Here is a 24654-nt window from a genome sequence, read left to right on the forward strand (position 1 = left end):
AACATTGGTTAGACAAGCATGCTGAGGGGTGGTGAATGAGCTATTTCATCTATGCCAAGGAAGAGTAGAGACCCAAATTTTTTCCCACAACATATTCCTAGGCCCATGCCTGAGTGCAAATGAGTAACCCAAAACTAAGGACACAACCCAAATTCAGGTTTGAGTTCAGATATAAGCCCAACTTCAAATACAAAGTAAAAATGCTCATTCTTCTCCTATTTATTTCAAGAATTTTAACGCTCAATAAATCCCTAGCTGCACTGTCTGAAATTACTGATCATCAGGGTAGCGGTCCCTGACTCTCCTTGATCAATAACTATTATTTAGGATTCTCTCATTGATAGCCCTCTCTGACCTGTTGATTTGACCTAGTGACCTACATCCTCATCGTCGTTTCTTTCACTTTTTCTTCTCTGTAACCAGTTTATGTCTGAATTCATTCTGCCCTCCTTCCTCTGAGAGACAGACATTTTATTTTCTTGGTGGACTATTCTCATCATTTCTCAAGTACGCTGGCACCTTGCACAAACAATAAATCCTCACATCCACGAGAACAGATAAAATTGAAGTCTCTGTCATAATAAAACAACCTGCTAGTAAAGGGACATAATTTACAATGATACAATACTAAATTGCTTTCCACAGCATTAATACATTCAGCGGTTGATGTTTGTTATTCTGCTAAAGTGGTGCCACATTCTATGGAGAAACTGTCACAAGGAGAGCAATATTAACAATAAAACTCCACATAATATTCCAGAGTTAAGACACATCAGCTCATGGAATGCCTATTCTTCAGAGCACTGGCTGCCTTAAGCCATGTTTAACATGAACAACGACTATTAAATAGGGAAATAACCTCAGTTCAAGACTTCACATGCTCTGGTAGTACAAAAAAGTTTACTTTCCCTAATTATTTCTACTCTATTAAGAAAACTGAAGAAATAAATAATTAAAATAATTAAATTAAATAATTAAATAAAACTCAGAGGGAAAAAACAGTAGGAAAAGAAACATAAAAGCAAAACAAGCCACCCATGTTATAATTTGAAACTGGAAAACATGAATGTGATTTTAAACTGCCCATGAATTAATTTGCATAATCCCCAGTACTGGTGAAGTGAGTGCAGCTTTAGAGTTAGATAGAGAGCTTCCAGAGGCATTCCTAAGAGAAAGAAAAAAAAAGCAAATACTGGGGAACATACTCATGTTCCCAGAAAAAGTATTATTTGAACATAATGGGTACTGCAGAAGAGTGTTTAAGCATTGAAGATATTTGTCACTTTTTAATTGCTGATTTGTAAAACAAAAACTATTCTTTTAGTGATGGGTTTTGACTGACTCTTAATTGGAATTTCAAAAGGCATTTAAAGATTTTTTGCTTTTGAACTTCAAAACCAAACAGATTCGAATAGCAATCTTTAGAGGTTCATTCATCCTTATAAATAATATTAATCATACAATTTGGGAATAAATGCTAGTACCCCTATTCCTTTCTAGCATCCACATTCATTTTCTCAAACTATTCTCTTTATGTATCCATACACATATATGTCTTCTGAAAACTCTTTTTGTACACAGCCTTATGCACAGCCAAGGAATATGTGTTTCCATAGGCAACCCAGATCATTTGCATATTTGTAAAAAATAGTTAGCATAAGCTGAAGTATTTTTCTAAAATAATGAAAGCAAAGTGTTACTCTGATAAGAGAGATAAGCATCCCATTGTTAAAGATAATCTGTAATAATTCTGAAATATTCATAGAGCAGAACTGAACCCCAGGTGTTTACTTTCTAGTGAGATGAATAGCTTTACAGATCAAGTTAACCATAATGAGTAGGTCTCCATTGACCGCAACAGGCACTCACACGTTCAGGGATTAATTTCTTTGCCTAAACGGAGACATCCAGGGTCATTTGAGATGCCTTAGGATATCCAAGACATCTACCTACACAAGGCTGACATAAATGACACAGGACTCAGGAGAGACACGTGCCCTTCTTGAAAGGCATCCTGAGGCCAGGCAAAATGCTCCTGGATACCTCAAATGTACCTGTTTGCATATTTTAAGGCAAGAGAAACAAGCCCATACCCCATATGCAGACATTCCAAAAACCTGAAAGTCTCTGAATCTGTAGTTGACTCAAATCCCCCACAATACACTGATTTATGTCTGAAAGTTGCCTATTTCTCTTCCACAACTATAAAAAGAGCCTAGCATGACCAGCTGAGTCTATGCTGCGGCACAAGCTAGATGAATCCTAAGCAAAATTACTAATTACAAAGTTATCTATCCTCATAATAATGTTTGTAGCTTGTAAAATTGTTAGGTTCTTTATTTCATGTACTGCATGCAATAGCCATCACACAGACCCAAAAACCAGATTGGAAAACTTGTTTGAAAATTATGCAACGTTCAAGACGTGTTCTCCACTCACACAAGAAACCGCATGATCCTGCAAAGGTAACCTTTACTCGCCTTCGCTCTGAGGTCATTCTCCACTGTCTGTTCCTATCACATCTTTGAATAATACTCAGTTTCCATGCAGGTTCCCTGATGTAAATTCCTATTGATGATGCCATGATGTAAATCAGCGCAAGCAGTAAATTTGCATTCAGAAGGGCATTCCTGCTCCAGACTAAAACCTCGCAAGATGCACCCATGCTGTACTAATTAAAGTCTATTAAGTTCTGAGCTCAATAGTTGCTAAAGGAGGCCGATGCTTCAGGGACTCTCAGCTTTCCATTTAGAGAAACTCACAGCAGGTGTATCATTTTTAAATACTGGCTGATTTTCCTATTTTCTCTACAACATGTACACATATATGGTATTTTCATTGGTGGAGCATTTTTTTTTTTAGTTCCTTTGTCCTTTACCTTTGTGGTATATCCTTCTCCACTGGGCATCAGGTGCGTACAAAACCTGACTTCTGCCTGACTACCCCACGACCTTTCGCTCCTGCCAGCTTTATTTACAAGCATTCTTTCTCCTCTGCCCTCCCAGCAGCCCAACAGGACATCCAGAAGACTCTTTTTGTCATATTCTCAAGAATGAATGCATTATTTCGTTGGCATGCCAAGTCTTTTCTGGCCCACCGCCCGCAATCCCTACACCCACACTTCAAGGCACTTTTCCATGCAGCAGATTAAGAAGCTGTTTCAATGCCAGGTTGATAGCAATGCTTCACTGCAGAAGATGAACTGCAAAGGATATGGATCCTGCTCCTCCTTCTGTTAACAGGATTTTAGAATGTATGATTCCACTAAGTAGAGGGAAATGTCAGTTTTAAATATACACTCAGAAAAATAAAACGTGCTGGTACGCTGGGAGAACAAAGAGCAACGTGCCCTGGAAACTTCCTCCCTAACCCCAGATGAGAGTAAGTAGTGGGACAGGATCTATCCAAAGCTCGGGAGCACACTAGACAGAGGAGACCAGCTCTTGTGCCAGCTTATGTTCTGAAACCCTAGAAGCAATGATTCTGCCAGCTGCTCAAATGCTACAGTACCCAGCCAAAAGTAGCTGGGGGCACAGGCTGCTCCTATACATTGAAGCAGTAAAGGACAGCCAACAGTACATCCCACCGGCCTACCTCAATGCATCTTGCTCTAGCCAGCATCTCTCTGGGAGCTGAAGACACAGCTGCCAGTATCCCCACTTCTCTTGGCCAGTATAGGACTTGGCCCAAATTTTGAATACGATTGATTTAGTTACCTCTATAAAATCTGGAGAAGGAAATGCTCAGCTGTTTTGAACTGAAATGATTTTTTCCCCCATTGGAAGGAATAAATTGAACCTCAGCAAGTTATATACCTATATAATAATGCTTGTTTCATACATTTCTGCCAAATACTGAGTGTGATTGGCGTTTTTCTCTTTAAAAAATTGTGTAGAGCAGTTGGTACAGCTGATTGATTGAAGTCAGTCCAAGTACCGATATTTTTAAGTACTGAGCCAAAGAAATATTTATTTATGCTGTGTGCTCCAAAACTGTGGGGACCATTACTTTTTAGTACTTCACAGGCTGAAGTAGGTGTACCTTGGCTTCACCGTGAAAGGTCAGGATGAGACCTTGGTAGGCACCATCGTGTTCCCTCCCCCAAAGAGAATATGGGCAAGCAGACAACAAGGAAGATGTGATGGGACACAGCAGACTCCCAGTTTGGACAGTAAGGAGATCAGGACATCCTGGCAACCCAGGAGAACATCCAGCCTGTATCTAGTCTATGCACAGTGGTTGTACACCTGGTTACAATGATTTTTCTTGCCTTTATGTAACTCAATAGCATCAAATGTCCAGAAAGTTAAATTTTGTTCTCCACAGAGAAATACGCCAGTGCCTTTGGGTTCCCTGTGCTTGTGGACACAAATCCAGAACTACAACTGGATCTCACAATCACATGTAAAGTGAGTGAATACAGCTTCGTTGAACACTTTCATACTGCCTGTGCACTTACACAACAGTTAGTAAGAGCCTGAAAAAAATTATCAAAGCCATGTCCTCATAGGCACCAAGATAAAAATACAGCATGAATTACCCCAGAGTCTTTGTTCTGAATTTTTTCAAATTCTTGTTGAGAATCAGGAAAGAATTCCAGATTCAGATTGAAATGCAGTATCATCTTTTACATAACACTGTAATATGTAGGGTGCTTTGGTGAGCCATCTGGATGCATATAGGATTAATGTTATCAATCAGGATTTAAAATAAAATTGTATTATTGATGTCTTTAGGGGTTTAACATACAGCAACCACAGAATATTTGAGCAATCACAGAATATTTGAGATCACTGGAAAACAATCAACTAAAAAATGGTTGGGAGGAATATAAAAAAAAAAAAAACTGAAATGGAGAACAAGCTCAGCTGAAAGAAATAAAACTCCTGATGACAGATGGCATTAAGCGGATGATCTTCCTAGATAAGCGTTGGCTCTAATGCTACAACAGGGTTGATAAATATGTTGAACAGCTTGCCTGGGGCAAGTCAAACAAAGCCCTCGGCAAGAAATTTAAAATGCAGTTTGCCTAACAGAGCAACTAAAGAGGAATTTCTTGGCTCACCATTTTGCCAAGATGTGTTCTGTTCACACTGCATGAATTCCCACAGAAACTGTTGGGTTTGCTTCTTTTTCCATAGGAGAAGCAGAAGCCTCATGTTCATTCAAATTAACAAATGCCCAGGCAATTCATTTATGCCTGTATGGTAGCTGCTGACATTCGAAGTGCGTGTGGGCACATGTTTGTGTATGTATGTATGTATGTTTGTATAAAATCTGCACAACAGATTAGAATTATTGTAAGAGGAAAAGCAGACTATCCTCATAGAAAAGGAATATTTTACTGTCAAGAGAAAAACTGCCATGTTTTCAGCACAAAAAATATGCATAATATGTCATAAGTATGACTTTTGAATAAGACAACACCACTCAAAATGAGAAAAGCAATAGAGAGATAGGTAGGTAGAAAATTATTCTTAAAATGCATTTATGAAATCCATCAGAAATGCATGTTAAAAGTTTTAAATAATATAAAATCAATAGGATTTAAGTAAATCTGAAGCCAATATCAAGAATGTTAAGGCACAAACCACAGTTGCTCCAAACTTCACAGTTATAGTACGAGAGGTTTCAGATATTGCTATTTAAATGCAATTTTGATCTTAACCAGCAGAGAGCAGGGATATACACAAGTCAGTGTATTAAAATACTTTCAAAGATGGCCTTATTCACTGCCTCAGCATTCTTTCCCCACCCAATAAGCAGGAATATTTAAAGCAATTTTATCCTGAATGTCAACAAAACTGTTCTCTGGTGAGTCCACACAATAAGAAAATTCCATCATCAAAATCCTCTGTTGGAAAACTTCTTGCCTCTAATTCCCAGAAACTGGAAGATATGGCCCACTCAAAAAATCATTTATGCTGATCTGGAAGGTTGTCATCACACACTGGAAAGAGAATATGTAAAAGCAGCAGAGGCCAAACTTTCTGACCTTTGAGAGATGCACCAGAATGTCCCCGTACCCGTGACGCATATCTCCAGCTGGCAGAGTTGGAAGGACAACTGTGCAACATAACCTCCACCTGTGAGCTGCACCTGAACCATTCAGAAATTCATCTTGCGTCTAAATAATCAGAACTAACACTATGAATCATTCCTAAAAGTGAATAGGAAGAGAAGTAGATCTTGCAAGAGTGAAGAAAGTCAACCACTTCTATGTCTCTGCCTTTTGCCCTAGTCTTGGGGTACAGGCTTTATTCCTAATCACTGTTCTACATCTATTTGTTCTGCATTAATCACACTCAGCATTTTCTTAATTAGGAGAGAAAGGTTAAAAGGAGTTGGAAGATGTGCAGGGTTCATTAGGCCCGAACATAAACATACAATTCATGGGCTTTACTTCCCAGCTCCCAAAAGGACATCAGTGTGGGAATACACCATAGGAGGAAGCCTGGCAGCAGATGTTTGGATCTGGGGAACCATGTTTTCTCCCTCCTCTAGAAGGCAAATACTTACATAGTAATTCACATGTCTTTAGCTCCTTTCATCCAAAAACATCAAAGCATTCTGCACACAATAATTAAGCCTCACATGAACCATAATTTATGAATTATTACTTTAAGTATTCCACAACTGAGGTATGTATGAGTGGTCCCAAAGCAAAGAATGCCATTTGGAAAAATACCAAAGGAACCCAACTAACAGGCCTTTGTTTAAAATTTCTCTTTTTTTACGCTATGACTACTGGGTGATGGAAACACCACTTGATAAAACTACGTATTTTCTAACTTTTTCCTTCCCATATTTTGGTTGGTTTGTATTCTTCAGTAAAACTTTGTCTAGATAAAATGTAGCAACTTCCATCTTATTTGTCTTCTGTCAGTCGAATATAGATGCAATCTAGTAATGTGGTAAATAAGACAAAGCAAAGAACTGCTACCAAAAATACAGAAAATATATCAGAACATTGTGATTGCTTTAACATGTTGAGCTGGATATACCAACTGGTGATCCTGGTATTTCTGAGTCTGGGGGCAAGGGAAATCAAAAATGTTTAACAATAAATAGAGAACTCATCCAAAAAAAAGTTCAATGTCTTACTCCTGAAGATATCCATCTTATAAAAATTTATTTTGTTCTTTAATCGAGTTTCATTCATGAAATGGAACTAATTCTGTTTACTTGGCATTGTATAAGTAATTGATTCCATTATATTTAGACAGGTGTAGAACTGGGAAAAAGAGGCTTCAGGAATTCAAGCCTGAATGCAGACTGCAAAAGATTTTCTCTCTGAGGTTTGTTTCTATCATTAGTGGTATTGCTATTTTCAAAACCACAGCACATAAAAGCCTTCATCGCAGATTTGAATTCCATTGTGCTGGGTTCTGGGTACAAATGCAGAACAAAACAGCAACCTCCCCAAAAGTTTAGTTTTCTATTTACAGGGCCATTCATATCAGTACATTCCATAAACATGAAAGAGAACTGTCACAAATTGTACAATGCAGGAACTGGAAACCAATAGACACATATTTTCTTTCATATTTGGGGATTTGGGAATGCAACGGAGTGATTGCTCATGGCTGGGAACAATTGGGCATCATTTTCTATGAACAACTGAATCGCATACAAAGCAATGTTGCACCAAAAATGGGTATGACCTGCAGAAAAGAAGTGCTATTCACAAAGTAAGAACAATCAGTCCTTAAGTGCAAAATATTTGGATTAAAATTGCATGTCTTTCATGGCTAATTGATTAAAGAGAAGTCTTAAGAAGTACTGTAGGGACCTGATGCTTCTCGGCCACAAAGATGATGACTGAAGTGTCCCAAGGACACAAAAAAAATGTTAGGGTTTATGGTCAAAATTCTGTCTCCTTTAACTATTTACTCTTTTTAATTTCACTCACAAAATAAACTATTGCATCAATGAAAATGTGATGAGTGTGAATAAAAGCATCAGAAGCTGTTTGTACACCTCTGAAGTGTCCAAAAATGGAACCAAATCTTAATCTGAATTAACACAGCAGAATGTCCAAGGATACAGCCAATAAAGAATAAATTATGCCAGCTTGTGCACAGATAAATTCAGTCTAGCCACTTTTCTATCTCCTTTGAAGAAGGGAGTAGTTTCTTAACATATTACCTTTGAAAAGTCTGTTAGGGATAAAAAGAACCTCTGCTACAAGCATATGTGAAAGAGATTGAGATAGAGCTACATGGTCCTATCATCAACCTGATTATTTGCTTCATTGCAAAGAATCACATCTTTAGTTCAGTCATTGATTTGAGGCTTTCAAATCATTTTGTGATCTTCCTTTGCTCTAAGCATTCCAACACTTCGCAGAGATTCATTTAAGATCATCCTCGGTCATTTGACACACTTCAGTGCTCTGCTACTCAAGTAGAACTTGATGTACACATAAAATAAGAGATGTCATCAGGGCTGTGTAATCCATTTGATTCTCCTGAAACTGTATCTTTCATATAAATTCATCTCTGCAATAATAGCGAAGCCTTACCCTTGTCTTGTGAAAATCTCTCTAATCTCTTGGCAACCTTAGGGAGCTTGAAATATAAAGAAGCAAAACAAAATATATTCTACTATTATAAAAGCAATGCACCACAAACATTTTTTTACCAGCAAAATAAGAATCACTTTTATGGCTATGCTGCAGAAAATAATAACTTGTTTACAAAGTTTGTTTACTGCAAGGAATAGAAATCGTGCCTTTTCTTTCCTTTTTTGATAACTATTGCTAAGTTAAATTAACTGCCATAGACATATTCAGAAAAAGCAATCTCATATTACTTATTTTATTTATAACCTTAGATTTTAAACACCAATAGAAAGCTGTAGGAACCCTGACAATTATTTAAACTTGCAATCTATAATTGCTCAAGAGTAAAAAATAATTACATCCAAATAACAAGCCAATTCAAGAAGCAGCCCTTTAGTCCTCCTTTCCCCAGCGCCACAGAAACATACCCTTAACCCTTTTCCAATAAAAGCACAAACTAACAAATGCCTTCTAAGTGTACCTAGAAGATCATTAAAATTAATCTATTTTGAACCGCAGCTGTCCTTAATGGAAATATAGAATTTCCAAGAGTTATTTTCTCATCTGTTAGTAGCCAATAAAATTACGGTACGTTCTCACTTGCGAAAGAGAGTAACTCTTTCCTATCCATCCCCCAAAAAAGACAATTGCTCAAGAAAATACCAGAGAAGATTGTTGTAGAAAAACTAATTTGTATCCATAGGAACAGACAGAGGCCAAATAGGTATGTGGTTAGTCATTTACCATTTCTGCAGTACTCAACATGCACTCATTCCCAAAAACCATGGTATATCACCCTTGAAAATCAAGTAACTTTAATAAATGCTGAGGCAGAGTGTCTGCACTGCATTGATGGCTCGGCAAAGGAATTGCCATTACGGACAGCAAAGTCCATGACCTGCTCATTCTCCAGCCCCGTGGTTTTCTTAGACATCCTCTAAATGTCCTGTGCTCTCTGGCTGTGGTTGGCAGAATATTAAGCTAGAGGGCATCATGAGGCATACAGCCTCTGGCTGTTTTAAGGGCTGTAGTAGTGTGCTATTGCTTAAATAAATAGCCTCTCTAACCTTGAAGCTGGCTTTTGGGAGAGCCTCATAATATGCTATAGACATAAGCACTGCCATTTGTTAAAGCACCACCACGACAGAGACCTCACCTGGAGCCCTGCGCCCAGCTCGGGGGCCCTCAGCACAAGGAGGACATGGACCTGCTGGAGCTGGTCCAGAGGAGGCCACAAAAATGATCCAAGGGCTGGAGCAGCTCTCCTACGGGGACAGGCTGGGAGAGTTGGGGTTGTTCAGCCTGGGGAAGAGAAGGCTGCGGGGAGACCTTATTGCGGCCTTTCACTACTTAAAGGGGGCCTACAGGAAGGATGGGGAGAATCTTTTTAGCAAGGCCTGTTGTGACAGGACAAGGAATAATGGTTTTAAACTGAAGAATAGATTTAGACTAGAAATAAGAAAGAAATTTTTTACACTGAGGGTGGTGAAGCACTGGCACAGGTTGCCCAGAGAGGCAGTGGAGGCCCCATCCCTGGCAACATCCCAGGCCAGGTTGGACGGGGCTCTGAGCACCCTGCTCTGGTTGAAGCTGTCCCTGCTCACTGCAGGGGTTGGGGCTGGGTGGCCTCTAAAGGTCCCTTCCCACCCAAACCATTCTGTGATTCTATGATTCTGTGATTCTATGAATCTATGATTCTATGATTCTATGATGACAGCTGCACAGCAGCCATCTGAGGTGGAAATTCCCATCTTTACCATGAAGTTGGATGTGGTCGTGCTTTGAAGAAGCAAAGATACACTTATTTTTGTATGCAGCAGAATTCTCCTCTTTCTTCACAGGTTTTGAATCAGCATTTATTCAAATTTTTAAAAAAGCAATGCAACATGTATCACTTATGACTACTGCATTTCTGCATTCAATGCAGAAGTCGTGACACATGGCAGACAAGCCTGAGAGGCAACAGAGTGAACTCTGAAGCGGATAGCAAATTAGCTTACACAAACCATGGTCAGAGATCCTTGTACGAATGTATTTTGAACAACTGTAGCTATCCAACCAGGCTTGGATGACTCACGTACCACAGTCATAGAGACAGAGCTGTGCTGCCCCAGGGTGGAAGCAGTAAGAGGTCCCTCCATGCTATGCCTTCAGCCCACCTGCTTCCCAAGCACAGAGGCATAGAAATCTCTCATATCCATGCCAAGCTAGACATGCGTCGAGGAAGAGCTATTGCCTGTTTTACAGCATTCACTGTGCAATCAGTCATTTTGCCTCCCTTGGGGTTTTGGAGGGGTTTTTGGCATACAACTTCAAAGCAGGTTAGATGCGATAACTAGAATGCATATAAGTTTGCAAAACTTGCCCAACTTTATTGTCCAGCAGAAAAAGATTCACATGCATCTTTAATTTATTATTTTTCATTACAAATTTTTCTCAACAGGGAGCTAATGACAACTGTGGCTTGCGTGGTTTTCAACACCATTTTCAACAGTGACTTCTGTATTACTTTAATGATTCCTAGTTTTTACTTGCATTAAAAAAATAATCCAGCCACCAAGCCAGGAAATATAAAATTAATTCTTACTCTACCCTTAATTGGTTTAGTGGTGGACTTGGTAGTGTTAGGTTAATGGTTGGACTGGATGATCTTAAAGGTCTTTTCCAACCAAAACAATTCTATGATTCTATGATTTTCAAATCAGCACACAGGTTCTAGCTATGTGACTCCCCACAGCTTTAATTAATTAATAATAGAAAAGCAGTCGATGTGATATGACAGGTGATATACACACATGATATATGTGACCTATGACATACAGTATATGGCATAATAGGGATCCATCTCACAGTTGACAACAGCAGGCACTCGGGAAGAATACGAAAAGTACAAATACACAGGATACTTGCCAGTACTATGGTCCTAGTCTTTGACTTTTGCAGGATTTCCTGAGCCTGCTGTGGTTTGAATAACTCTCAGTGGATCTCTCTTCCAGCTATTTCTCCTGGCCCCGTTTCAACCTGAGAAATCTTCTGTATGCAGAAAATCCTTTGGCAAGGAGACCAACAGTCTTTTATTTTATTCCAACTTTTCTGATTTATTTTGAAGCTGGCTCCTCTCGCATCCTCTATTCTGGCCCCTACTTCTTATAAGGGGAGATATTCTGCAAAATCAATTCCCTTTTACATTCCCCATGCCTATCATCATTCTGTAGTCCCCTCATACCCCACTAGGTTATCTCTTTTTCACACTGCATAGTCCTAGGGTACCCTGTTGTTCCTTGTATAGAAGATGCTCTGTACTTCTGATCACCCTTTTTGCCCCCCCGAACCTTTTTCAGTTCTGCTAGATCTCTTTTGACCTGAGCGGTGCAGAAATGCATACAGTATTCACCACATGGAACACCCACAGGTTTATACACTGGCATAATGATGATTTCTGTTTTGTTCTCTTTTCCGTTCCTATTCCACTTTCCAACAACAGGCATCGACAGGGAAAGGAACTGCATAGTTAGGCATCAGTTAAAATCCATATATTAACCTCCTCCTAAAACCATGTATAAGAAGGGAGTTTGGGGGTAAACTATGACTGATGGAGTCATCAGCAAAGTGCCTTAGACTCACAGCAGGCTGCAGCCAGGGAGAACACAACTGGTTGGGATCTGAGAGACTCTTATAGCCTCAGGTTCCAAACAACATAGCACTTCTGTAAGCTCCAGCGCATGCTCCAAAACGTTTTGGATCCACACAGTACCTTGAATTCTTGGGAAAATATTTGTAGAGAGTCAATAACTCTGTTAAAGCAATATAACTGCCTCAAGGCTACAAACATCTTTGATTTACCCTTGGGTTTGGTCTACAGCATCGTAAAGCATAAATAACTGTAGTCTGGAACAAACAACTGGAAGGACCAAGATTAGTTTTAAAATTAGTTAAGTGGCAATATTTTAACTGAAGATTTAAAAAAAATCAAGTATAAACATACCTTATAAAAATATATGTTTTGTCCCTGTCACATGCACCAAAGAACTGGTGACCTATTCAAAAGTCTGTTAATGAAAGCAAAAAGAAAGGATACAGAACATATTGGCCAGCAAGAGGAAATCCTTATCAAAAGTCTCCGCGTATATGCAGTCTTCTTTGTCTGAAGGTACACTACTAGAACAAGTAGAAGTCAGGAGTATTCATGAATTCTTCACAGATGCTAAATTCTCACACTATAGTCAGCTCCAGTTGGCTGGATATGCCTGTACCACAGGTGGTTCATGGCCTGGCTTCATTCATTCACGGAACACTGCTGTTCCCTGTTTTCAGGATATAGCATGGCATGAGATCTAGGAAATTTAAGAATCACAGAATCACAGAATGGTTTGGGTTGGAAGGGATCTTCAAAGATCATCTAAGTCCAACTGCCCTGCAATGAGCAGGGACATCTTCACCTAGATCAGGTTGCTCAGAGCCCCGTCCAACCTGACCTTGAATGTTTCCAGGGACAGGGCATCTACAGTCTCTGTGGGCAACCGGTTCCGCTACCCTCATTGGAAAAAATTTCTCCCTTATATCTAGTCTGAATCTCCCCTCTTTCAGGTTAAAACCATTTCCCCTTGTCCTGTCGCTGCAGGCCCTGCTCAAAAGCCTGTCCCCACCTCTCCTGCAGCCCCTTCCAGCAGTGCAGGGCCGCAGGAAGGTCTCCCCGCAGCCTTCTCTTCCCCAGGCTGCACAAGCCCAGCTCTCCCAGCCTGGCCTCAGAGCAGAGCTGCTCCAGCCCTCGGACCATTTCTGTGGCCTCCTCTGGCCCCGCTCCAACAGGTCCCTGTCTGTGCGGTGCTGAGGGCCTCCGAGCTGGGCGCAGGGCTCCAGGGGGGTCTCAGGAAAGCGGAGTAGGGACCATGTTAGCTACCAAAAGTCCTTCTACGTCTAAAAAACATGCCCAGATCTTTAATGTAGCAGTACAGTAAGATGATCTTGGGTTTATCGGTCTCCAGAAAGCAAAGCAATTGATAGTCTCTTTATTTGCCACAGGGATAAACACCATCACACCTGATGAGTCTAACCATTTTGATGCTTAAACCCCTATGTTTCTCCTCTCCTGGCTTGTCAGGAACACTCCACTGAGTAACACTGAGTTACTCCCATCCTGCTGTGCAGCTGGACTGTACATTATTGTCAAGGTTTGTCTGGAGCCTCGGGTCATACTGAGCTAGTATAAATTAAGAGAAAAAAGATGGTGCTAATAGCATACAAGAGAGTCATATAGATGACAACAACAATCAAGTACATCAAACTTTCCATCCCAGAAGAATGAGTCAATAAAAAGCTGGATGACCATCAGCCTGAGTCTGCAGCGAGGCTCCATGTTATACCTTAGGTTACACAGAAAGACACCTTGCCCTTTCTGCAGCTATGCGTCTTTAGATAGTGTACCTAATTACAAATACATTTCAGCATTTCACTCAAGTTATATCCTTTTGACTTGAATGCGTGACTGCTACTACATAATTCATAACATGATTCTCAATAATTTTCAGTCAAGGTTCAAGCAGAAATGTGTCACACTAGGATTATATTATTTATGAGCATAATGTTGGATTTAAGCCAATGACACACCAATAAATTTTATCTCAAAGCCTGACATATTGCATGCTGTTTTCCCTGGCTCACAAACAAATAACTACGTCTGTTTCAAAATTACTTACAGTTCAACTCAAATCAGAATTTTTTTGTGATTAGTTCGTATCTTATTTGAAAAACTGATCATATTATTTCTTTCTGGTAGATGTTGAAGGGTATTTTTTCTTTCATTTCTAAAGTGTGTCCTGCACAGAGAGCAAAGCCAGGTGGTATCCTAGAAGAAAGCTCTGGAACAAAATGCTGTCTCACCCTCTTAAAGGGTGGCATTTTCACTCTCTTCTAAAGACAAAAGACTTGCGTGTGTCTCCCAGAAAAAAGTAGAGACACTGTACTAGCCAGCACAGACTACCATTGAAAAGGATCTAATAATATGGGCAATCCCCTAAATACAGGGATAAATAGCATACCTGGCATATACAGGGAGGTAAGGGACTCTGTGAGAAGTATTCTAGAAGCAATTCTTGTCAGCTAACCACAGACACGTGAAATAGAGACCTCTAGGGTGTGCTTCAGCATGCAGACTTGAACAACTACATTTAGATCTCTACAAATAGGTGTTCACATGTGACAAAAGGTGTCCAAGCTCCCATGATGATCACTGGGGATCCAGGGTTCAGTATCAATGCATAAAGAAAGGCATCTGGTGTCATCTGAGACACCTTATGCAGCAATTCTGCACAAGACTGGCATAAGAAGGGCAAATAGAATCATAGAATCATTTAGGTTGGAAAAGATCTTTAATACCATCGAGTCCAACTGTTAACATAGCGCTGCCAAGTCCACCACTAAACCATGCCCCTAAGCACCACGTCTACATGTCTTTTAAGTACCCCCAGGGATGATGACTCAACCAATTTCCTGGGCAGCCTGTTCCAATGCTTGATGACAAAAGGTACACCCGTGTCCTTGGAAGCTGGAGATCAGGACAATTTCACAAGTTACACTTACATTTAGATGTCTTTATATGTACATAGAATCCCCAAACATAGGTATCTCATATCATTTGGGATGTCCTAGATAAACCTATCTGATTTTCATCTCCTAGTTCAGAAGCGTATGGATCTCCTGTGACACCTGTATCATCCTGCCAGCCCCCTTTGGCCGCCTCAAATGCCCTAGGACACCTCAAATGGCATATAACATTTGCAACATATTTATGCAAATGAATCAATTCCCCCTAGTCTAAGCTAGTTGTTTAGATCACGTGTGACAGAACAAAGCACCTACAGAGGGTGATTTATTCCTTTCTGAGACAGCTGTTATGAACTGACCTCCAAATGTGTTTTCTCTGACTAGGGAGAAATTCTTGAAGACCACTTTAGATTACACACCTAAAATCTATTGAGATTAATTCCAGCCCGATGAGTTGAAAGCACCAATGAGATCAATATAAAGATTCCAGTTGAATCCCCCAAGCTTCAGGAGCATTTCTGAGCAAGTATTTTAAAAGTAGCTGAAGATTTTTCTGTCTTCGATTTTAAGCAAGTTATCTAATGATATATTTTTCGAGATCACCTATAACTTCATCAAGTGAGAAAAACTCCTGAAAATCAGGGAAATCACTCTAAATTATCCCAAACTGAATAACCCAATAAGAAGGAATCCATATTTTTTAATATAGGACCCTATTTGCTCGGTCTCACATCCCCAGTCCTAATATTGCCAGTCTGTGACAGCAGTGTTGTAAAGATAAATCCATTAGGATCTATAAGATGCACTGACAATACTTTGTGAATGTCACAGGATGTCTAAAATTATCACAACACCACAATTTCATCCCTCCAAAAACCTCCTTATATATTTTTTCTCCACTGTTGTAACTTCTGACAATTAGCATCACATTCTTCATGCCTGCATAGAATAAATCATCATTGTCCTGTAGGTTTTTTGCTATGTCACCATGCTCCAGGCTTTAGCAACAGGAATCAAAGTATAACTGCTGATGGTAAACGTGTATGTGTGTATATCGTATATCCCAGCACATAAACACACACACACACACACACACCCCCCTCCCGCAAAGCAGCATAAATCTGATGAGGTCAGCCTCTAGTCATTAACAGGATAATTTACTTCTATTTCAAACTTAAACCAACTCAGAATGATGCCAAGCATATGTTCATCCTAGTCACTGATATAGCCCTATTTATCATTGGCAAGAAATTACTTCTCTGCATGGCTTTTGCATTGCTAAAGTAATCTAGGTGCTCTCACTGGCTTTTTGCATAGAAAATAAAACGTATGTTAGAGACAATTCCTGCCGCTGGAGATCGCTGAGCCTTATCCCAAACCCCATGAAAATTAACTATGTCTCTGCTACTCATTTCAGTGGGAAAGTCCCCAAAACATAATTAAATGGCTGTTTTAAGGTGAATGATGTTGATTGAAAAGCTGCAATCTGATTTACTTTTAAAAACCTCAGGATCTTCACTAATGTGCAATGCACACTCTAAGTGGAAATCCACACAAAGCTAAAGTCTTCATTACCTCAAGAAAGCTAAATTAACATAAACAAGTCCCTGATGGAGAAGGACAGATATTGTGTTTGAAGGCCACATTACTTTTGTTTTCACAAGCAAAAAGAAAAAGAGATGTGGATCCTTTGAAATAAAAGAATTTTATGAAGGGTTGTGCTGATCAAGGACAGCTTTCACTTTGCATTAGGGATATTTTATTAGTGTTTATTATTAGTGTTTATAAACGTCAGGAAATGTCCTTGGCAAAGACCGAGCAGACTGTAGCATTTTGTATTTATCTGGGTCTGTCTCACATAGTGCTCTGCAACCGGCCATCTGCACTACCGCAAAGTTGATGCACGATGCTATCAAATCAGATCACCAGCATTTAATGCATAATGCCTACGACATGCTATAGGACAAGAGAAATTGAATATTAAGATTTTTCTTTTTAAAAGGTCCCGGAATTATGTTTATTTCTGTGTCTATCACTTTATTTTACAACAGGATTAGGGGAAAAATTTCAGTTTAGGACTTGCCTGGTTAGACTCTTAAATCCTAAACAGGGAACATTCCCTGGCAATTGGTGGGAGCTGACGTAACCCCTGAAGTTTTGACCAGCAAACCAGAGCATCATACTTAGGCAAGATTACAAGGAAGAGGATGTTTAGGCACTGGTGGCAATAAGGATGAACAGGACCAGATAGCAGAGGCAGGGAACTGAGCTGTCTTTCAGTTCTCTGGAAGGGGCACCAAAAAGACACTGGCCATAAGTCAACATCTGGAAGATATAAAAAGAAAATGGGAAATAAGGATATATTTCTTTAATGAACATACTGCAAAGGTAAGAATAGGAACATGATTTGGTTTAGGGACGGAGCAGCCTCCCTTTAGGCAGTCGCTTTTTGTTACGCAATGCCTTCACAGATTTATTTTCTCATTGCAGAACTGCAGAAAGGTCAGTGTCCATTTTTATGCCACCTTGTGAACACAGGACAGCGTTTAACACCTCAGTGCTGCACAAACCCAGATGGTTAGTACACTTCCTTCGCTTTTCCAAGATGTTGAAAAAAGAATTAGCATGAGAAACATGAATCCCTTCTGGAAGACATTCCCTCTGGCTCTCAGTTCTTCCACATGTGATCCTTGTAACATCCGGTAATACTGCTGTAGATGTTTCTCCCACAGTTTGGGTCACAGCACACACACCTGTTTCAACATCGCAAAGTCTTCTGTTCTCTTCAGATAGAGATATAATATCTTCTGACATATAGCATGGTTTAAAGTTTTCTTTTCTTTGAGCAACAGGGAAAAATTGTTTATTCTTTTTTTACTGTCTACAAAAAAAAAGGTATTTCTCTTGGGGTCTAAGCTTTGTTTCCTGTGATTTCCTTTTCCTGGCAAAAAGAACAGAGCTCATCATAAAAACGTAACTGAGTCAGACCAAAAGGCTTCCTAACACGTTTTCTTATCTGACTTGGCCACCAGTAGCTGTTTCAGGAACAAGTAAAAGAAACTCTATACAGTGATCCATTCTTAAATACATCATCCCACTTTCAAGTGAAATTATCTTCCTTTAGTTGAAAAGTTGCCCTCATCAAGCCTTTATTAACAAGGGCTGAACCACCCAAAAGCAGGTCTTGTTTGAGGAGCTCAGTTTGCCCACAGCATAAGCCACGCACGTAGGTATCGCGTGATGCCGCGCTGCGGAGGCAGCTGAACAGGCAAAGGCTGAGAAACCCCCGGCTCTGCCAGGGCTAATTGGACAATCTTGGTGTAATCCTATTTTAGTTTCTAAATAACCTTTGGAAGCAGTGGGAATTGTGGGAATGCATAGGGTATGTCTGAATCTCAACAGGACATAATCAGTCAGGCAAAGTACAACAATAATATGGCGCTCTAGAATTACTGCAACACGCTGCTGTCTAATAAGTGCAGAGCAGAAGGTGAACAAGCTTGGATCTGTCTGCCAACTCAGAAATGTCTGTAATTAGATCTTACCAGTTACTTAACATCCTACTTCTGTCTATATTTTGTTTATATCAAGAAACCAGTAATCCCATTACTAGCCAGTATATGTCAAGCAAGTACACCACAATTTAGTCTCGTATTTAAAAAGTGTTATAATTACAAATCTGAACTATTGGCAGATTTGACTAAAGGTAAATAAGAGCCCTTCTATGGACGCACCATACGCACAATGCTTCCTTTTAGAGAAATAAGGCAGCATATAAAGCACAGCAAATACACAGGTGCTCTGGGATAAACTGGAGTCTTGCAATAGCAGCAGTTGATAAGAAAAATATGCACTTAAAATTCAGAAACGCTGACCAGAAATATTTCTGAGCATAAATGTGCTTAAAATATGCAAAGAACTATAATGGTACTGATGGAAATATTAATTTATTGAAAGTTGCATATGTTCTGCAGTTTTGAAGCATTTCTTTTCATTTTTTACACCTCTACCCAAAAGTTGATTTTAGACCCCAAACTGCTTCTTTTCTAAACATTATCAACCCCTTAGTATATGTTCAGGTTTTGGCTTTTGGTTAGGTTTTTGGTCAAAATCAGTCACTACAGGCAAAATACTTTTAATTGAAAATATCTATGGCCATAAAAACTACAAGAAAACTTTCTGGACAGGCATTTATTGAATGGCTTCGACTTTACCATCTGCAACATAAACACACAACATCTAGAGTTGCATCTGTTTCAGTCACTGATCTTGGGAATACACCCCCCTCTTTACTTCAAGGGACACAATGTTTTTTGATATAGCATCCTACAGTGCCTCCAGTCAGGCTGTGAGCAGTGCCTGTGCACCTTCTGTGCTCTCAGTGCTTAGCTGGAAACCGGATTAAGAGGTCACTGGATGGTTAGCATTAAAAGATTTCCATTAAAAAGTCACCCTCACCCTTGAAATCTAGCTTTTTCACCATTGTAGAAAGAAGGACGCATTTCTTTATGCTAATGAACAATAGGTGTGTCTTAGGCAGCTGAATGATGCTAAACAGACAACCGGAGAATCTCAAGATCATTTAAATAGTCTGTTGAAAACCGTGAGGTTCTGTTATAAATGGGAAAGCTGCAGGAACAATGACCCGTGTACATTCACCCTGTACCTTGATCAAAACAAGAAGTCATATCATAAAGTAAATAACACAGGATTAGTAAGAGCATCTTGGAGGAGGTTTTGCGGAAGATGGAGCTATGTAATGCAATCTAACTGCATTTTGCAAGCAGGTAAAAGGATTAGCGTTTACAACCCAGCATTGCATTTTACACTGTTATTTTTAGTGGTGAATCTAAAACTATCTAAGCAGTAGGAACATTCACCACAAGTAGGCTGTATCTACAAAAGCATGTGGTTATCTACCATCTTTTAGCTTTTGTAGATCTTTTTAAGGAAGAGGGATTACTTCTTAGTAACTACTGCTCTTCAAGACTTGTCCCTGTGCAATCCCAATTAAAGGATGTTTCTGGAGAAGAAGTGTGAGAAGCTCTCTCTTGCTAAAGTGGAGTCAGAAAGTCTACTAGCTCAGACTAGCTCAGTTTCTTCCCCCTAGCTTACAGTCTTATAATACAAAGAACTTGCTGTCAACAGGAGTATACATGGATAGGACGAGTAACAATCTGAGGAGAAGAATTACTAATAGATAATTGTTTTCTTCTTTGAGTGCTTCCTTTCATTCCCATTCACATGGGGCCAGCAAACGCTGCCCCGTTGGAGGTAGCAAAAGTGAGCTGTAGCTCCATTTTTCTATACCACATATCAGAATGGGATGCCAATGCCAACAAATGACAACAATTATCATCAGAGTCATGTTTGTATACTATTCTATTTCAGGTCTAATAGTAAACCTAAGAACATGTAGGTTTTCCATTTATTCACAGCACAGATGGCAGCAGCATGAGTTTTCACCACCTAGCCCAACATTTGCAATCACAAGCTTGTGGAAAATCTAGGGCAATTTAAAAATGATTAAAGTTCCCAGGCTTGATACCAATATAACAGAGTTCCTCAGCAATGATTCAAAGTAGGCTGTTTAATAAGATTTTGCACTATTCCAATGAAATTCTGTAGGTAGGATATTACTTTCTATGAAATTTTACAAATCGTGTTCAATCAACCATGGTATAACCAATAGAAGCACTCACACCAACACCTACCACAACCACTGGAAAACTGATTTGACCATCACACGCGAAACAAAGGAGGAGCTTTAAAAAAATTTAAAGAGTGAAGACTGCATCAATATCAGATTGTATCAGAACTCTCTGACCCTGCCTGCTGTAAGAAATTCAAAGAAGAATCTCTACACCCACCTTAACATTAAAACTCAAAAGGTAACATACAATCATTTTCCATTGGCTCCAAAAAATTTAACAAACAATCTCTCAATCCACCACTCCAAGAATTTTTTTAGGTTCCCAAAATCCAAAGACAAGGGGATACTGGCAGAAAGACAATACTGGATTAGAGGAACTCTAAAGAGAACTTGAAGAAATCATGACGATAACTGAAGGGTGACACCCACAAACCATTTCTCCTCTTCAGCCATGGTAACTACAGTAACATTAGCTCCACAGAAAAGTTAAAGCTTACTATGATTTTTTTGCAATAATCAATTGAAAAGATAATTTTTGGAGTAATAAATTAGTGTCCATGGATAACTTAGCCCTTTGCATTCCACACAGGATTGCTAAATATTTCAGATGTGAGTACAGCTCTGTTTGAATATAGATTAAGATCAACAATGCATTCCAGGCATACACACAAACTGCTACTACATAAGAACTTTCAGAGACTGCTCAGGTTTTTGAAATATTTATGATATGTCTACTTCTTTTTATAAATTAGACCAGATCACCATCGCTAAACTCAATAACTGAGAAAATGCCATATTGACATAGGCTACTTTCTCCTGTAAAATACAGATTCATAATCTTTAACATCAGTAGGGATGATTAGATTATCTAATGTGATCTAGTGCATCATGTAGGGAAGATAATTTCTACTGCTTCTGCCTTTATGGAGATCAGTAATGTGGTTTTTATTGACACATAACCTCAGGAAGCATCTGGAGTGACTGGGGTGCCTGACTCAAGTGTCTAGGTTCACTCTGGGTGCCCTAGGACTACTGTGATATCCACACTGCAGGACTACAGGAGACCTCCATCCCTCCGGTTTGGCAGCGGGCAGCCTGGTGAGCCTAAGACATCTGGAACCTCTGGTTAGGCACCCCGCTACCTGTCCCAGTCCATATCTGAAGACACGATGATATGCAGATTCTCTTGGTTGCTTTGATAGTTTGTTCCAGTGCTTCATCTTTTTGTTGCCGTTGTTAATAAATTCTGTGTAATTGCTCGATAGAATGTGAAATGTATTTTAGTATCTGTCTCAGAAATGCTGCGTGCAGGTGTAAAATTGCCTGCTAATGCCTACTCACTATTCCCCTGATTTCATATCTGAAGGCTGCATTTACTCTTTTTGTTACAACATACTGGGCATTTATATACCGTTGCTTCTCAGAATCACTGCTTTCCATTTTCCGTTTTTACATATTTGTTGTTACACACATTGCCTTGTGATTGCCAAAATTTAAATATATGTTATTAGAATGGGCCCAGGTCAAAAGTAGTGATGACTGCTTTATATACCTGACCTGCACTTATTATGATTTAGAACTCCATCAGGCTAGATGATATAGCAGGTGTATCAAGTAGTAATTTAATATTTACTTCAACATCCCTGATAGATAAACATTTAATAGGATATAATAAATTTCCTAAGGCACTTTTGTACCATCCTGTAGAAGTTAATAGAGAATTATATCCTTTCTCAACAATCCAATCTTATGGTTCAAAACAGGCCTAGGAAGTTTTTCATTCTCTGCAACAGTAAGTTTTAAGAATAATTGTCATAGAAATCCACTTTTTTCTTCCCTAGTAAATTCCATAGGCTTGCCCTTAAGGACTAACATTAGCACATTCTGAAATGACAGCTCTGACAACTCCCAGATTGGGGTAAAGTCCATATCTTGGTAAAAAGCTGGTGATTCTGATCTGGTTTAGGATGTTTCTTTCTTCCAGAAGTAATCAATATCTCCAGAAAAACACTTTTTTCAAATTTTACAAAAGGGCTCTAAGAATTACATTTTCATAAATAGCATAGATACAACAAAATTAAACATCTTCTCATTTACAGCTGGCCACCTATCCAGTTCTGCTGGCACCCAACAGGAAATCTACAGGATTATTCACAAAGTCAAGTACAAAACAGAAGGTTTGGTTTGGGATATGTAGGTGGTAACAGCTCTGCAAGTACAGTGGGTAAAGCTTTCCACCCAGCCGTTTGAGTTCCTTGCATGACTTAAGGTCTGGAGAATCATGTAGCATCTTCAGAATTTTGTTTTAACTAATGAATGATCTTACAGGAATTATCATACATAAAAAGCTACTATTTTGGAATTTTTATAGAACAAAATAAGGGTTTAAATTTTCTGTTTGTATAACTCAGAAAAATACTTTCACTATACTCCTTTTGGGGCATGGGCATTTCCCAAAATGATCGGTGGCTTTAGCTGACTGTAGTGATTAGAAAATGGCAATAGCAGCCCAGAGCCTGAAACTCGGAGGACTCAGGCTGAAATGAAGAAATTTAGCATGCAGTAACACTATACAGCTCAGAAATTTTATTTTAAAACTGATGTCTTACCAAATATAGCCATCTGTGTTCCCTCTGGGAAAGGTTCTACCATTCTGTTTCCATTGACGTGATGCTTATCTAGAAGTAAAAAAAAAAAAAAAAGTCAAAATGTAATAGAATATATGCTTTGCATAAAACCAACTGGTTTTTTCTTACAGTTCTATCGAAACCTGAAGTCTGATTTATGGAAGCCGACCTGTACAATTCACTAATACAGAGAACGACACATTGTCTGAGTCTGTTTTTCAAAAATACTGTCCACACATCCCAGGATATAAACTGGAGATGCATTTCAGTTTAGTGGTTAAGACAAATCAGCTGATACTCACGTGACACACAGATACAGAGCAATATAGAGTAGCAATCACTATCAAGTTGGAGCACTCTTGAAAGCAACCTCCTCATGCAAGCAACACAAGCAGGGAACTCATAATTCTCTGTTGCTGCTAGGATGTGTTGGTGCTCAACCACAAGCTTTTTTATATGATCAAGCACGAACTTTGTGTAGTTTCTGCACTAATGTGGTGAGTTGACCATGGCTGGCTGCCAGGTGTCCACCCAGCCGCTCTCCCACTCCGCCTCATCAACAGGGCAGGGGGAGAAAACAAGATGGAAAAGCTCATGGGTCATAGAATCATATCATAGAAACATAGAATGCTTTGGGTTGGAAAGGACCTTTAGAGGCCACCCAGCCCAACCCCTGCAGTGAGCAGGGACAGCTTCAACCAGAGCAGGGTGCTCAGAGCCCCGTCCAACCTGGCCTGGGATGTTGCCAGGGATGGGGCATCGCCCACCTCTCTGGGCAACCTGTGCCAGTGCCTCACCAGCCTCATTGCAAACAATTTCTTCCTTATATCCACTCTAAATCTATTCTTCTTTAGTTTAAATCCATTATTCCTTGTCCTGTGGCTGTAGGCCCTGCTCCAAAGCCTGTCCCCACCTTTCCTGCAGCCCCTTCCAGCAGTGCAGGGCCGCAGGAAGGTCTCCCCGCAGCCTTCTCTTCCCCAGGCTGCACAAGCCCAGCTCTCCCAGCCTGGCCTCAGAGCAGAGCTGCTCCAGCCCTCGGACCATTTCTGTGGCCTCCTCTGGCCCCGCTCCAACAGGTCCCTGTCTGTGCGGTGCTGAGGGCCCCCGAGCTGGGCGCAGGGCTCCAGGGGGGGCTGAGCAGAGCGGAGCAGAGGGGCAGAGCCCCCTCCCTCGCCCCGCTGCCCACGCTGCTGGGGATGCAGCCCAGGATGGGCTTGGCTTTCTGGGCTGCCAGCGCACATTGCCGGCTCGTGTCCGGCTTTTCACCC

The 24654-nt window shown here is 39.9% G+C and overlaps 1 protein-coding gene across 1 annotated transcript in view; it reads right to left on the reverse strand.

Annotated features, from left to right (window-relative positions):
• MSRA (methionine sulfoxide reductase A) overlaps positions 1-24654 on the reverse strand; it is a 309718-nt gene that overhangs the window by 164360 nt on the left and 120704 nt on the right. Inside the window, exon 2 of the mRNA XM_075708036.1 lies at positions 23369-23437. Coding sequence (XP_075564151.1) covers positions 23369-23437 — 69 coding nt within the window. The remainder of the gene's footprint in view (positions 1-23368; positions 23438-24654) is intronic.

Source organism: Pelecanus crispus, chromosome 3 (assembly GCF_030463565.1).
Source record: "Pelecanus crispus isolate bPelCri1 chromosome 3, bPelCri1.pri, whole genome shotgun sequence".
NCBI lineage: Eukaryota > Metazoa > Chordata > Aves > Pelecaniformes > Pelecanidae > Pelecanus > Pelecanus crispus.